Source organism: Oncorhynchus nerka, linkage group LG5 (assembly GCF_034236695.1).
Source record: "Oncorhynchus nerka isolate Pitt River linkage group LG5, Oner_Uvic_2.0, whole genome shotgun sequence".
In the NCBI taxonomy this organism is placed as follows: Eukaryota; Metazoa; Chordata; class Actinopteri; order Salmoniformes; family Salmonidae; genus Oncorhynchus; species Oncorhynchus nerka.
In genome coordinates this window covers 6,291,370-6,309,564 of record NC_088400.1, presented here as the reverse complement: position 1 = coordinate 6,309,564, position 18,195 = coordinate 6,291,370, and the positions used below count along the sequence as shown (strand labels likewise).

The following is an 18,195-nucleotide window of genomic DNA, read 5'->3' as shown; positions in this document are numbered from 1 at the left end:
GGGAAACAACAAACGTACACTACAGTACATCCTTTTTAGTGAACAGAGAAACAACAAACATACACTACAGTACATCCTTTTTAGGGAACAGGGAAACAACAAAACTTCTTATGCAGTCTTTATCTATCGCAGTGCAATAATGCATCTATCCCCTCTATATACTGTATATACAGTTACTGTACGTTGTTTTGTGTACAGCTTTGTTTCAAATGAATGTACAGATTGGCAGGTAGAAAAGTAGAAGAGAGACAGAGACAGACAAAAGAGGAAGTTTGTGTAGGTTTACAGTATGAGTTAACCAATGGGACACAATGTTATCGTTTCTAATACTGATATGTCTACTGTCCGGGCACCGAAAACAAAACTAACAATGGCTGGGGACATGAAAATGACAACAAATACAGTATGTCGAAATACTACCTTCTGAGAGATCTATAGGAAACCAAGGTGTTGTTGTCACTAATGTTGTAGACATCTGTGCGTACCACAACGATCAAGGTAGCCAATAGGAAAGATTCATTTAAAAAAAGAAGGCATTCCACAAGAGATGGTTGAGAGAATGTTGATGTTAGGTTGAGATTGGACGATAGGAGTAGGTTTGTTTAAATGACCAAACTCTTGCTGAAGGCAAGGCCCTGTATTCCTGTATACAATACTCTAAATGCACATGCACATTTTGAGTTTGCTTTAGATTTTTTGTATTTGATCAAGTTTCACTTGATTTTGCACTTCTTTGATTCATTCCATATTCCTATTGGCACACACAGTATTGGACTGACTTTGATTGGCTGAAACAGGTGTCATTCACACACGACATCACACTGTTCTCCATAAATGTCATAGTAACAGTCGGAGACAGCCGCCACACGCTAAACACAACACATTATAGTAGCCTGTTTATGTTATACAGTTTAAAAACAAAACAATTATCAGTACATGTAAACGTTCCACTTCAACCCTCTGGAGGCATTGTATTTCAAGGCAGGCGGGGGTGGGGGGGGGGGGGGGGGGGGGGGGGTCACCAAGGCCACCGACGTCATTCCACATCTCTCCCTCCGGCCCCGTAGCGGATCACAAACAGAACAGGACCACAGGAAATACAGGAGTGGTTCTATCCTTGTTCCCTAAACACAGGGTAGCCTAGTGATTAGAGTGTTGGACTTGTATCCTTGTCCCCTAAACACATTGGGCGGCAGGGTAGCCTAGTGGTTAGAGTGTTGGACTTGTATCCTTGTTCCCTAAACACAGGGTAGCCTAGTGGTTAGAGTGTTGGACTTGTATCATTGTCCCCTAAACACAGGGTAGCCTAGTGGTTAGAGTGTTGGACTTGTATCCTTGTTCCCTAAACACAGGGTAGCCTAGTGGTTAGAGTGTTGGACTTGTATCCTTGTCCCCTAAACACAGGTTAGCCTAGTGGTTAGAGTGTTGGACTTGTATCCTTGTCCCCTAAACACATTGGGCGGCAGGGTAGCCTAGTGGTTAGAGTGTTGGACGTGTATCCTTGTTCCCTAAACACAGGGTAGCCTAGTGGTTAGAGTGTTGGACTTGTATCCTTGTCCCCTAAACACAGGGTAGCCTAGTGGTTAAAGTGTTGGACTTGTATCCTTGTCTCCTAAACACAGGGTAGCCTAGTGGTTAGAGTGTTGGACTTGTATCCTTGTTCCCTAAACACAGGGTAGCCTAGTGGTTAGAGTGTTGGACTTGTATCCTTGTCCCCTAAACACAGGGTAGCCTAGTGGTTAGAGTGTTGGACTTGTATCCTTGTCCCCTAAACACAGGGTAGCCTAGTGGTTAGAGTGTTGGACTTGTATCCTTGTCCCCTAAACACAGGGTAGCCTAGTGGTTAGTGTGTTGGACTTGTATCCTTGTCCCCTAAACACAGGGTAGCCTAGTGGTTAGAGTGTTGGACTTGTATCCTTGTCCCCTAAACACAGGGTAGCCTAGTGGTTAGAGTGTTGGACTTGTATCCTTGTTCCCTAAACACAGGGTAGCCTAGTGGTTAGAGTGTTGGACTTGTATCCTTGTCCCCTAAACACAGGGTAGCCTAGTGGTTAGAGTGTTGGACTTGTATCCTTGTCCCCTAAACACAGGGTAGCCTAGTGGTTAGAGTGTTGGACTTGTATCCTTGTCCCCTAAACACAGGGTAGCCTAGTGGTTAGAGTGTTGGACTTGTATCCTTGTCCCCTAAACACAGGGTAGCCTAGTGGTTAGAGTGTTGGACTTGTATCCTTGTCCCCTAAACACATAGGACTCTATGTGACCCGCTGCATCAGCAGATTACTGACGAGTCACATGTGGGCTGCATTCATTAGACACCCAAACAGAAGAAAAAAAGGGACTGAAACAGGAAGGGACTACCTGAGCTTGTCCAATAAGGATTTGTTTTCCATTGCACAGCGTTTTGCTACAGTGTGCTCTAATGAATATGACCCTAGTGTGTTGAATCTCTGACTGACAGAGACAGCTGGTATTATGGAGACTTGGCATCTTGGGTAAGCAGGAATAACCTTCTCACTGACATGTCTCTCTCCTGCCAATCAACACAGGAGCCACTGTGGGTTTGTTTCAGCCTTGAGTAAACCCCCCTCCCCTGAGAGTCTCCCCCTGCCAATCAACACAGGAGCCCTGTGGGTTTGTTTCAGCCTTGAGTAAACCCCCCTCCCCTGAGAGTCTCCCTCCTGCCAATCAACACAGGAGCCACTGTGGGTTTGTTTCAGCCTTGAGTAAACCCCCCTCCCCTGAGAGTCTCCCTCCTGCCAATCAACACAGGAGCCACTGTGGGTTTGTTTCAGCCTTGAGTAAACCCCCCTGCCAATCAACACAGGAGCCCTGTGGGTTTGTTTCAGCCTTGAGTAAACCCCCCTGCCAATCAACACAGGAGCCCTGTGGGTTTGTTTCAGCCTTGAGTAAACCCCCCCCCTGAGAGCCCCCCCCTGCCAATCAACACAGGAGCCACTGTGGGTTTGTTTCAGCCTTGAGTAAACCCCCCCCCCTGCCAATCAACACAGGAGCCCTGTGGGTTTGTTTCAGCCTTGAGTAAACCCCCTCCCCTGAGAGCCCCCTGCCAATCAACACAGGAGCCACTGTGGGTTTGTTTCAGCCTTGAGTAAACCCCCCTGCCAATCAACACAGGAGCCCTGTGGGTTTGTTTCAGCCTTGAGTAAACCCCCTCCCCTGAGAGCCCCCCTGCCAATCAACACAGGAGCCACTGTGGGTTTGTTTCAGCCTTGAGTAAACCCCCTCCCCTGAGAGCCCCCCTGCCAATCAACACAGAATGACAATGTCCCAATCCCAAGTGTTGATTGTAATGAGTTTTTAACAGAATGTATTTTAACAAGATGGGTGGATTTTCATGAGTTTGGGACACAGGTTTAGTAATATGACTAACAATCAATGATGTTGTGTGTGTGTGTGTATCAAAAATAGGTCTCATGTACCCCTCCTTAATTCTGTGTTATTTAAATAACGGAACACAAAACAAAATAAAAGTGCTGACACTAATTATATCAATGGTGTGTATGTGGTCTCTGTATCTCTGTCTCTTTCCACTTCAGCTCACTAAACACTTCAGTTCCATGACAACAGTAGGAAGAAGACTATGTAGATGTGGTAGAGGTTAATCTGGGATGTTACAACAGGAAGAAGACTATGTAGATGTGGTAGAGGTTAATCTGGGATGTTACAACAGGAAGGGCCTATGTAGATGTGGTAGAGGTTAATCTGGGATGTTACAACAGGAAGGGCCTATGTAGATGTGGTAGAGGCTAATCTGGGATGTTACAACAGGAAGGAGACTATGTAGATGTGGTAGAGGCTAATCTGGGACGTTACAACAGGAAGAAGACTATGTAGATGTGGTAGAGGTTAATCTGGGATGTTACAACAGGAAGAAGACTATGTAGATGTGGTAGAGGTTAATCTGGGATGTTACAACAAGAAGAAGACTATGTAGATGTGGTAGAGGCTAATCTGGGATGTTACAACAGGAAGAAGACTATGTAGATGTGGTAGAGGTTCATCTGGGATGTTACAACAGGAAGGAGACTATGTAGATGTGGTAGAGGTTAATCTGGGATGTTACAACAGGAAGAAGACTATGTAGATGTGGTAGAGGTTAATCTGGGATGTTACAACAAGAAGAAGACTATGTAGATGTGGTAGAGGCTAATCGGGGATGTTACAACAGGAAGACGACTATGTAGATGTGGTAGAGGCTAATCGGGGATGTTACAACAGGAAGACGACTATGTAGATGGGGGTAGAGGCTAATCTGGGATGTTACAACAGGAAGGGCCTATGTAGATGTGGTAGAGGCTAATATGGGATGTTACAACAGGAAGAAGACTATGTAGATGTGGTAGAGGTTAATCTGGGATGTTATAACAGGAAGGGCCTATGTAGATGTGGTAGAGGTTAATCTGGGATGTTACAACAGGAAGAAGACTATGTAGATGTGGTAGAGGTTAATCTGGGATGTTATAACAGGAAGAAGACTATGTAGATTTTGAACAGGCTAATCTGGGATGTTACAACAGGAAGAAGACTGTAGATTTTGAACAGGCTAATCTGGGAATACCTAAATTCATGGTGTTCTGTAACGATACATAATGCTACACAGTTACCATGTTTCTTATCCACGCTCATAGTCTTTTATAGTATATGACAGGGGAAAAGGACTATGACGACTTACTGACTCAGAATCATTTAATTCAGCACACCAGCAGCCACCAAGAGAAAATCAATACAGATAGCAGCTAACAAGCAAACGCAAGTCTGTCAGGCAGACCCCTGGGCTTTCTGCGCCCCTTCAGCTATCTCACTGGTGTCTATAAGAGATCATCTTTTTCTGCATCTTAAATAGAACCCTATTTCCTAAATAGTGCACTACTTTTGGCCATGACCCGTAGGTTTCTGGTCTAAAGCAGTGCACCATATAGGGAATAGAGAGTGTCATTTGGGACGCAGATGAATGTATTCATGAGGGAAATCTGTCATTCGCACAGCCAGCTAGTGCGAATGAGTTAAAGAGTTAAACATCCACTGACTTTATTCACATTTCAAGAACTACACACTAGGTTTTTAAGAACAAATTCTTATTTACAATGACGGCCTACCCAGACAATTGTGCGCCACCCTGTGGGACTCTCCGCCCTGTGGGACTCTCCTCCCCGTGGGACTCGCCGCCCCGTGGGACTCGCCGCCCCGTGGGACTCGCCGCCCCGTGGGACTCGCCGCCCCGTGGGACTCTCCTCCCCGTGGGACTCTCCGCCCCGTGGGACTCGCCGCCCCGTGGGACTCTCCTCCCCTTCCCAAGTTCTCTCACGTCACCCCGCTCCTCCGCTCTCTCCACTGGCTTCCAGTTGAAGCTCGCATCCGCTACAAGACCATGGTGCTTGCCTACGGAGCTGTGAGGGGAACGGCACCTCACTACCTCCAGGCTCTGATCAGGCCCTACACCCAAACAAGGGCACTGCGTTCATCCACCTCTGGCCTGCTCGCCTCCCTACCACTGAGGAAGTACAGTTCCCGCTCAGCCCAGTCAAAACTGTTCGCTGCTCTGGCCCCCCAATGGTGGAACAAACTCCCTCACGACGCCAGGACAGCGGAGTCAATCACCACCTTCCGGAGACACCTGAAACCCCACCTCTTTAAGGAATACCTAGGATAGGATAAAGTAATCCTTCTCCCCCTCCCCCCTTAAAAGTCCTAGATGCACTATTGTAAAGTGGCTGTTCCACTGGATGTCATAAGGTGAAAGCACCAATTTGTAAGTCGCTCTGGATAAGAGCGTCTGCTAAATGACTTAAATGTAAATGTAAAATGTAATGTAAATGGACTCTCCACCCCGTGGGACTCTCCTCCCCGTGGGACTCTCCTCCCCGTGGGACTCTCCGCCCCGTGGGACTCGCCGCCCCGTGGGACTCTCCTCCCCGTGGGACTCTCCACCCCGTGGGACTCTCCACCCCGTGGGACTCTCCACCCCGTGGGACTCTCCTCCCCGTGGGACTCTCCTCCCCGTGGGACTCTCCTCCCCGTGGGACTCTCCTCCCCGTGGGACTCTCCTCCCCGTGGGACTCTCCACTCTATGGGACTCTCCACTCTATGGGACTCTCCTCCCTATGGGACTCTCCTCCCTATGGGACTCTCCTCCCTATGGGACTCTCCACTCTATGGGACTCTCCTCCCTATGGGACTCTCCTCCCTATGGGACTCTCCTCCCTATGGGACTCTCCGCCCTATGGGACTCTCCTCCCTATGGGACTCTCCTCCCTATGGGACTCTCCTCCCTATGGGACTCTTCGCCCTATGGGACTCTCCTCCCTATGGGACTCTCCACTCTATGGGACTCTCCTCCCTATGGGACTCTCCTCCCTATGGGACTCTCCTCCCTATGGGACTCCACCCTATGGGACTCTCCTCCCTATGGGACTCTCCACCCTATGGGACTCTCCTCCCTATGGGACTCTCCTCCCTATGGGACTCTCCTCCCTATGGGACTCTCCACCCTATGGGACTCTCCTCCCTATGGGACTCTCCTCCCTATGGGACTCTCCACCCTATGGGACTCTCCTCCCTATGGGACTCCACCCTATGGGACTCTCCTCCCTATGGGACTCTCCTCCCTATGGGACTCTCCTCCCTATGGGACTCTCCTCCCTATGGGACTCTCCACCCTATGGGACTCTCCTCCCTATGGGACTCTCCTCCCTATGGGACTCTCCTCCCTATGGGACTCTCCACCCTATGGGACTCTCCTCCCTATGGGACTCTCCACCCTATGGGACTCGCCGCCCTATGGGACTCTCCTCCCTATGGGACTCTCCACCCTATGGGACTCTCCTCCCTATGGGACTCTCCGCCCTATGGGACTCGCCGCCCTATACCACCAATCACAGCCGGTTGTGATTAAGACTGGATTCCAACCAGGATGTCCGTAGTGATGCCTCTAGCACTGAGATGCAGTGCCTTAGACCACTGTGCCACTCGGGGAGCCCAAAGTTAGCCTCAGGAAATCCTAGAGTATTGCTGTGTCTAACTCATTTTGTCATGAGAACATAGCCAGACAGTAGCTACACATCATCTTGGGGATACTGACGTATGGAAATCTGATTTGATGTAGCCTACATATTGGGCAGCTATACACATGCAAATGAAGGAGGTATAATTATTGATGATTTAAAGACATGCATAGACTGCCATCTGTAGGGCTAAAGAGGGGAGTTTTAATGTCCAGTATCTCCATCTGTAGTAATCTAACATAACACCAGGTTGCAGTACAACACAGGTCAGATATGGACAGGTCAGGAATCACTGATATAGCCTGGCTGACACAACCCACAGTGGCTCACAGCACTGGGAAAGCTGTGACACTGACTGGCTGACACAACCCACACTGACTCACAGCACTGGGAAAGCTGTGACACTGACTCACAGCACTGGGAAAGCTGTGACACTGACTGGCTGACACAACCCACAGTGACTCACAGCACTGGGAAAGCTGTGACACTGACTGGCTGACACAACCCACACTGACTCACAGCACTGGGAAAGCTGTGACACTGACTGGCTGACACAACCCACACTGACTCACAGCACTGGGAAAGCTGTGACACTGACTGGCTGACACAATCCACACTGACTCACAGCACTGGGAAAGCTGTGACACTGACTGGCTGACACAACCCACACTGACTCACAGCACTGGGAAAGCTGTGACACTGACTGGCTGACACAACCCACACTGACTCACAGCACTGGGAAAGCTGTGACACTGACTGGCTGACACAACCCACACTGACTCACAGCACTGGGAAAGCTGTGACACTGACTGGCTGACACCAGCACTGGGATGGAATGGAGGCCATTTGTTAAATGCAATCAACATTCAGAAATTGATCGACGGGTTTGATTGGTTCTCTCAAATGTTTTCTTTGCCTCAAGGGGTTGAGACTTGTTGTTTCAAAAAAAATCCAACCGTTGTTATGGAAGCGGGGGACTGTGTGTGGCTGTGCTTTGTGGGTGTTTGAGTGAGAATAAACACAGAGAGCCAAGCAGTAAAATCACACCCCCCTTCATTATGGATGCATTGTGCCGACAAGGTCAAAGAGCCATTGGAGGGTTAAGTGTTAGCCAGACTATCACTGATAGGTTCACAGCCACAGCACAAATCCCCCCCCCCCCCCCCATATATTTAAAGTTGTTAATTTGCAAATTTTTGTCTTATTCTGTATTGCTTAATTTGTTGTTGTTTTAGTTTAGTAGTTGTACAAGGTGGGACATGAATTTTTTTTAAGAAACATTTGAAACTGTCAAATAACAAATGCAAGATTTACCAGTGCCTCTTACTTGGTACATATTATTATTGGTACGTTACTTATGTTGTACAAATAGCTCAATTGTTTTCAGAGGGGTATGTTCATTATTCACCATTGTTCTATTTGGTCTGTGTACTGCACCAGTGGGGGGGGGGAGCAGCAGTGCTGTTCCCTGAATAACCCAAGTGCAGGTCTCGCTCTAGATATACAACTTGTCCAGATGGGTTTCTTCAGCTCAGTTCATATGACAACGACGGTTGTTGTCAACAAGAAAAGGTGAAATGTAAAACAACCAAATGCTATGAACGGGAGAAATCGACTTTATTTATATCATCAACAAAACAAAGTAATTCTTTAGATTTTTTTTTTTTTAGCTTTCAACTATATGTTTAGCTATGGAGAGTAACGTTGTACGTTGAACCGCAGATGAATGTATATTTTGTTTACACATCCAAAAGTGTTTTTGGATCTGTTGTTAGCTAGTAGGCTAACTAGCTAGCCGGCGATGTATTTGTGATTTGGCTGGCTAGCTAGCTGAATTTTCTTTCTTCTCAGAGTTGTTTTATGGAGATAGTTAGCTTGTGTGTTACACAAATAGTAGTTAGTTTGTCATTGTCGTGATTGTAGGTTAGCTAACGAACCAGTGGCGTCTACATTGTTAGCTAGCTAGCTAGTTAGCCTCGACGTTTACAGGATGAGTAACGTTAGCAGTCAAAAACGCCAGCATTTTAAAGGAGCCGAAGTGAGCTGCAGTGTCAAATACTTCTTGTTTGGATTTAACATCATATTTTGGGTAAGTAGCTGACATTTTTGTATTTCACACCTGCATGTAATTATTCTAAACAAGAGTTTTTCTAGTGCTGCCCGAAAGAGACAAATTAACTAAACAAGTTAAAACTATGCTCGATCGCCTAGCCCTAAAACTATATTCCGATGTTCTTTATCGAATAAATCCTAAAATACTGTTCAGTAAGTTAGTCCCATTAGATAGTGATCACTTTAGATCATTTCCTGTTATTGATTTGGTGACGCTAGCTACCTTTCTTGACAGTGATCATCTGCTAATATTTGACTCATTGGGCATTATTGTGTCTATTGTGTGGTTCCCAGCAGCCCTAATGTGATAGTAATGTAGGACAGCAGAATGCCAACAATAGTAGGTAGTAACTTACACTGGGTGGGTGCTCCCCATAGTTCTGATGAATAGCTGTTTGTAGGGTAGGTTTGGGTGTGTATAGGCCTATGTGTGTTGGGCTATTGGAGTCAGACAGCTAGCTAACTGTCTCTGTACTCTACTGCCTTAATGCCTGTCCTATCCGTGCCTGTTAACCTCATACAATAGCCACTCTCACTCTGAGCTAACCTACTCCGCCCATACACACCTCTTAAAGCATGGCTTAGACAGTGAGCTAGTGTACAGTACACAGTAGCCACTGAGTCCATTGTCAGCAACACTGTCATGGTCACACACAAAGAGCTGATAGGCTACTAGCCAGGGACATTATTTCATGTTGCAAGCCTAAGTAGTAATTATAAAACTGGTTGTTTGGGTGCTGATTGGGTGATAGCAGGGAGTTATAGTGCCACAATCCCTGAATTCTTCAGGTAATACCTGTGAACAGTTCTATTAGATTTAATCATTCTCTTCCACTGTCCCACATTCCAGCCAGTCAATTTATAAACTTAATCTCCCATAGTAAAAAGTGTCTAGATAATATTTCCCCATGCTATTAGACTAGCATTTGGTTTGCAACATTTGGGGTTTGTCTAAACTTTGCAGTCTGCCTCTCTGACCTGTGGAAAATGTTTCGTTTTTTGTGTGATCTCCACCGTGCCATGCAAATATGAACGTGACGAGGCGGACAGCTTCTCTGATCCAGGCAAATTCGTTTATCAGGATCATTACAATAGATATCCAAATAAATGACAATAGAAACAAAGGTAAACAAACAAAAGTGTACATAGTTTGCTGTCATTTGAGCTGCTTGATGTGTTTGTGTGTTAGCTTTAGTTGGCTAGCTAGCAAATTGCTGCATGCCAAGGATTTGTTTAGCATATCACCAATTGCAAATAGAATGGCTAGAAGGAGCGAACTGCCGATTTGGCTAGCAACTTCAGAATCTTAGAACTAACGACTGGCTTTTCCCCAGACTATTTTTTATGGTGGAAAGATGAAATAAAACAAATGTACTCAATATAATAAAGATTCTCTGGTCTGATGAAACCAAGATTGATCTCTTTGGCCTGAATGCCAAGCGTCACGCCTGGAGGAACCTGCCACCATCCCTACGGTGAAGCATGGTGGTGGCAGCATCATGCTGTGGGGATGTTTTTCAGCAGTGGGAACTGGGAGACTAGCAAGGATCGAGGTAAAGATTAACAGAGCAAAATACAGAGAGATCCTTGATTAAAAACCTGCTCCATAGCTTTCAGGACCTCAGATTGGGGCGAAAGTTCATCTTCCGACAGGACAACGACCCTAAGCACACAGTCAAGACAACGCAGGAGTAACTTCAGGACAAGTCTCTGTATGTCCTTCAGTGGCCCAGCCAGAACCCGGACTTGAACCCGATCAAACATCTCTTGAGAGAGATCTGAAAATAGCTGTGCAGCAACGCTCCCCATCCAACCTGACGTAGCTTGAGAGGATATGTAGAGATGAATGGAAGAAACTCCCAAATAAAGGTGTGCCAAGCTTGTAGCGTCATACCCAAGAAGACTTGAGGCTGTAATCGCTGCCATAGGTGCTTCAACAAAGTACAGAGTCACATTCCCAGTGGGTCAGAAGTTTACATATTCTCAAATAGTATTTGGTAGCATTGCCTTTAAATTGTTTAACTTGGGTCTAACATTTTGGGTAGCATTCCACAAGCTTCCCACAATAAATTGGGTGAATTTTGGCCCATTCCTCCTGACAGAGCTGGTGTAACTGAGTCAGGTTGGTAGGCCTCCTTGCTCACACACACTTTCTGTTCTGCCCACACATTTTCAATAGGATTAAGGTCAGGGCTTTGTGATCGCCACTCCAATACCTTGATTTTGTTGTCCTGAAGCCATTTTGCCACAACTTTGGAAATATGCTTGGGGTCATTGTCCATGTGGAAGACGCATTTGCGACCAAGCTTTAACTTGCTGACTGATGTCTTGAGATGTTGCTTCAATATATCCACCACATTTTCCTACCTCATGATGCCATGTATTTTGTGAAGTGCACCAATCCCTCCTGCAGCAAAGCACCCCCACAGCATGATGTTGCCACCCCCGTGCTTCACAGTTGGGATAGTGTTCTTCGGCTTGCAAGCCTCCCCGTTTTTCCTCCAAACATAACAATGGTCATTATGGCCAAACAGCTCTATTTTTGTTTCATCAGACCAGAAGACATTTCTCCAAAAAGTACAATCTTTGTCCCCATGTGCAGTTGCAAACCGTTGTCTGGCTTTATTATGGCGGTTTTGGAGCAGTGACTTCTTCAATGCTGAGCGGCCTTTCAGGTTATGTCGGTATAGGACTTGTTTTACTGTGGATATAGATACTTTTGTACCTGTTTCCTCCAGCATCTTTACAAGGTCCTTTGCTGTTGTTCTGAGATTGTTTTGCACTTTTCGCACCAAAGTACGTTCATCTCTAGGAGACAGAATGCGTCTCCTTCCTTAGTGGTATGACGGCTACGTGGTCCCATGGTGTTTATACTTGCGTACTATTGTTTGTACAGATGACCGTGGTACCTTCAGGCATTTAGAAATTGCTCCCAAGGATGAACGAGACTCAGGCACTGAGTTTGAAGGTAGGCATTGCAATAGATCCACAGGTACACCTCCAATTGACTCAAATGATGTCAATTCTTCTAAAGCAATGACATTTTCTGGAATTTTCCAAGCTGTTTAAAGGCACAGTCAACTTAGTGTATGTAAACTTCTGACCCACTGGAATTGTGATACAGTGAATTACAAGTAAAATAATCTGTCTGTAAACAATTGTTGGAAAAATGTCTTGTGTCGTGCTCAAAGTAGATGTCCTAACCGACTTGCCAAAGCTATAGTTTGTTAACAAGAAATTTGAAGTGGTTGAAAAATGAGTTTTAATGACTCCAACCTAAGTGTATGTAAACTTTCCACTTCAACAGTATTTGTGTGTGTATATATTATATTTAAAAAAAAAAGGTTTTTAGAAATGTTTGCTTATTCATTAAAAATAAACAAACTGAAATGACATTTACATAAATGGATCAACAACATTTCAAGGACAAAATGACATGTATTTAAGTATTTTTTTAAATTTCAGTGTGGACGGCAACATTAGTAATCTCCAAAAACTATACTTTAAGGAAAATTTTATATTTGTACATTTTTTATGTTTAGCTTGCATACTATATTTTAAAAGTATGCATTAAGTCTGTAATAGAATAAATGTTGAAAAAACTAATTCAGTTAAAAAGATTTGGTATGGGTCCTTAGATCGTCAAAAGGTTCTGCTAGCTGCGCCATTGAGAGCATCTTGATTGGCTGCATCACCGCTTGGTAAGGTAACTGCTTGGCATCCAATCGCAATGCGCTACAGAGGGTAATTCGTACGGCCCAGTACATCATTGGGGTCGAAGTCCCTGCCATCCAGAACCTCTATACCAGGCGGTGTCAGAGGAAGGCCCAACAAATTGTCAGACTCCAGCCACCCAAGTCATAGACTGTTTTCTCTGCTACCATATGGAAAGCGGTACTGGAGCGCCAAGTCTGGGTCCAAATGGCACCTGAACAGCTACTACCTCCTAACCATAAGACTGCTGAACAGTTAACCAAATGGCCACCCAGACTATTTACATTGATCCCCCTTATTATGTATTTCATTATCTTCATTGTTTTGCACTGACTCTACGCACACACCCACTATACTCTACCCACACACCCACTATACTCTACCCACACACTCACTATACTCTACCCACACGCTCACTATACTCTACCCACACGCTCACTATACTCTACCCACACGCTCACTATACTCTACCCACACACCCACTATACTCTACCCACACACTCACTATACTCTACCCACACACCCACTATACTCTACCCACACACTCACTATACTCTACCCACACACTCACTATACTCTACCCACACACCCACTAGACTCTACCCACACACCCACTATACTCTACCCACACACCCACTATACTCTACCCACACACTCACTATACTCTACCCACACACCCACTATACTCTACCCACACACTCACTATACTCTACCCACACACTCACTATACTCTACCCACACACCCACTATACTCTACCCACACACCCACTAGACTCTACCCACACGCTCACTATACTCTACCCACACACTCACTATACTCTACCCACACACCCACTATACTCTACCCACACACCCACTATACTCTACCCACACACCCACTATACTCTACCCACACACCCACTATACTCTACCCACACACCCACTATACTCTACCCACACACCCACTATACTCTACCCACACACTCACTGACTCTACCCACACACCCACTAGACTCTACCCACACACCCACTATACTCTACCCACACACCCACTATACTCTACCCACACACCCACTATACTCTACCCACACACCCACTATACTCTACCCACACACTCACTATACTCTACCCACACACTCACTATACTCTACCCACACACTCACTATACTCTACCCACACACTCACTATACTCTACCCACACACCCACTATACTCTACCCACACACCCACTATACTCTACCCACACACCCACTATACTCTACCCACACACTCACTATACTCTACCCACACACTCACTATACTCTACCCACACACTCACTATACTCTACCCACACACCCACTATACTCTACCCACACACTCACTATACTCTACCCACACACTCACTATACTCTACGCACACACTCACTATACTCTACGCACACACTCACTATACTCTACCCACACACCCACTATACTCTACCCACACACCCACTATACTCTACCCACACACTCACTATACTCTACCCACACACCCACTAGACTCTACCCACACACCCACTATACTCTACCCACACACCCACTATACTCTACCCACACACTCACTATACCCTACCCACACACCCACTATACTCTACCCACACACTCACTATACTCTACCCACACACTCACTATACTCTACCAACACACCCACTATACTCTACCCACACGCCCACTAGACTCTACCCACACGCTCACTATACTCTACCCACACGCCCACTATACTCTACCCACACGCCCACTATACTCTACCCACACGCCCACTATACTCTACCCACACGCCCACTATACTCTACCCACACACTCACTGACTCTACCCACACACCCACTAGACTCTACCCACACACCCACTATACTCTACCCACACACCCACTATACTCTACCCACACACCCACTATACTCTACCCACACACTCACTGACTCTACCCACACACCCACTAGACTCTACCCACACACCCACTATACTCTACCCACACACCCACTATACTCTACCCACACACCCACTATACTCTACCCACACACCCACTATACTCTACCCACACGCTCACTATACTCTACCCACACGCTCACTATACTCTACCCACACGCTCACTATACTCTACCCACACGCTCACTATACTCTACCCACACGCTCACTATACTCTACCCACACGCTCACTATACTCTACCCACACGCTCACTATACTCTACCCACACGCTCACTATACTCTACCCACACGCTCACTATACTCTACCCACACGCTCACTATACTCTACCCACACGCTCACTATACTCTACCCACACGCTCACTATACTCTACCCACACGCTCACTATACTCTACCCACACGCTCACTATACTCTACCCACACGCTCACTATACTCTACCCACACGCTCACTATACTCTACCCACACGCTCACTATACTCTACCCACACGCTCACTATACTCTACCCACACGCTCACTATACTCTACCCACACGCTCACTATACTCTACCCACACGCTCACTATACTCTACCCACACGCTCACTATACTCTACCCACACGCTCACTATACTCTACCCACACGCTCACTATACTCTACGCACACGCTCACTATACTCACTATACTCTACCCACACGCTCACTATACTCTACCCACACGCTCACTATACTCTACCCACACGCTCACTATACTCTACCCACACGCTCACTATACTCTACCCACACGCTCACTATACTCTACCCACACGCTCACTATACTCTACCCACACGCTCACTATACTCTACCCACACGCTCACTATACTCTACGCACACGCTCACTATACTCTACCCACACGCTCACTATACTCTACCCACACGCTCACTATACTCTACCCACACGCTCACTATACTCTACCCACACGCTCACTATACTCTACCCACACGCTCACTATACTCTACCCACACGCTCACTATACTCTACCCACACGCTCACTATACTCTACCCACACGCTCACTATACTCTACCCACACGCTCACTATACTCTACCCACACGCTCACTATACTCTACCCACACGCTCACTATACTCTACGCACACGCTCACTATACTCTACGCACACGCTCACTATACTCTACCCACACGCTCACTAGACTCTACCCACACACGCTCACTAGACTCTACCCACACGCTCACTAGACTCTACCCACACACGCTCACTAGACTCTACCCACACGCTCACTAGACTCTACCCACACGCTCACTAGACTCTACCCACACGCTCACTAGACTCTACCCACACGCTCACTATACTCTACCCACACTCTCACTAGACTCTACCCACACGCTCAGTAGACTCTACCCACACGCTCACTAGACTCTACCCACACGCTCACTAGACTCTACCCACACGCTCACTGACTCTACCCACACGCTCACTGACTCTACCCACACGCTCACTGACTCTACCCACACGCTCACTAGACTCTACCCACACGCTCACTAGACTCTACCCACACGCTCACTAGACTCTACCCACACGCTCACTAGACTCTACCCACACGCTCACTAGACTCTACCCACACGCTCACTAGACTCTACCCACACGCTCACTAGACTCTACCCACACGCTCACTAGACTCTACCCACACGCTCACTAGACTACCCACACGCTCACTAGACTCTACCCACACACGCTCACTAGACTCTACCCACACGCTCACTAGACTCTACCCACACGCTCACTAGACTCTACCCACACACGCTCACTAGACTCTACCCACACACGCTCACTAGACTCTACCCACACGCTCACTAGACTCTACCCACACGCTCACTAGACTCTACCCACACGCTCACTAGACTCTACCCACACGCTCACTAGACTCTACCCACACGCTCACTAGACTCTACCCACACGCTCACTAGACTCTACCCACACGCTCACTAGACTCTACCCACACGCTCACTAGACTCTACCCACACGCTCACTAGACTCTACCCACACGCTCACTAGACTCTACCCACACGCTCACTAGACTCTACCCACACGCTCACTAGACTCTACGCACACGCTCACTAGACTCTACGCACACGCTCACTAGACTCTACCCACACGCTCACTGGACTCTACCCACACGCTCACTAGACTCTACGCACACGCCCACTAGACTCTACCCACACGCTCACTGGACTCTACCCACACGCTCACTAGACTCTACGCACACGCTCACTAGACTAAATCCAATTTATTTATATAGCCCTTCTTATATCAGCTGATTTTGTTGTACAGAAACCCAGCCTAAAACCCCTAACAGCAAGCAATGCAGGTGTAGAAACACGGTGGCTAGGAATAACTCCCTAGAAAGGCCAGAACCTAGGAAGAAACCTTGAGAGGAACCAAGCTATGAGGGTTGGCCAGTCCTCTTCTGGCTGTGCCGGGTGGAGATCATAACAGAACACGTCCAAGATGTTCAAATGTTCATAAATGACCAGCAGGGTCAAATAATAATAATCACAGTAGTTGTCGAGGGTGCAACAGGTCAGCACCTCAGGAGTAAATGTCAGTTGGCTGTTCATAGCCGATCATTGAGAGTATCTCTACCTCTCCTGCTGTCTCTAGAGAGTTGAAAACAGCAGGTCTGGGACAGGTAGCACGTCCGGTGAACAGGTCAGGGTTCCATAGCCGCAGGCAGAACAGTTGTAACTGGAGCAGCAGCACGGCCAGGTGGACTGGGGACAGCAAGGAGTCATCATGCCAGGTAGTCCTGAGGCATGGTCCTAGGGCTCAGGTCCTCCGAAAGAAAGAGAAAATTAGAGAGAGCATACTTAAATTCACACAGGACACCGGATAAGACAGGAGAAGTACTCCAGATATAACAAACTGACCCTAGCCCCCTCCACAAACTACTGCTGCATAAATACTGGAGGCTGTGACAGGAGGGGTCAGGAGACACTGTGGCCCCATCCGATGATACTCCCGGACAGTGCCAAACAGGAAGGATATAACCCCACCCACTTTGCCAAAGCACAGCCCCCACACCACAAGAGGGATATCTTCAACCACCAACTTACCATCCTGAGACAAGGCCGAGTATAGCCCACAAAGATCTCCGCCAACGCACAACCCAAGGGGGGGCGCCAGTTACTACCTGGTACTTCCTGTATATAGCCATGTTACTACCTGGTACTCCCTGTATATAGCCATGTTACTACCTGGTACTCCCTGTATATAGCCATGTTATTACCTGGTACTCCCTGTATATAGCCATGTTACTACCTGGTACTCCCTGTATATAGCCATGTTATTACCTGGTACTCCTGTATATAGCCATGTTAATACCAGGTACTTCCTGTATATAGCCATGTTACTACCTGGTACTCCCTGTATATAGCCATGTTATTACCTGGTACTC

General features: G+C 46.9%; 1 protein-coding gene across 1 annotated transcript in view; it reads left to right on the top strand.

The window, feature by feature from the left end:
* The first annotated feature begins 8,488 nt into the window (after positions 1 to 8,488).
* The window catches only part of LOC115125471 (tetraspanin-17), a 59,471-nt gene continuing 49,764 nt past the window's right edge, over positions 8,489 to 18,195 (top strand). Inside the window, exon 1 of the mRNA XM_065018285.1 lies at positions 8,489 to 9,108. Coding sequence (XP_064874357.1) covers positions 9,010 to 9,108 — 99 coding nt within the window. The 5' untranslated portion in view covers positions 8,489 to 9,009. The remainder of the gene's footprint in view (positions 9,109 to 18,195) is intronic.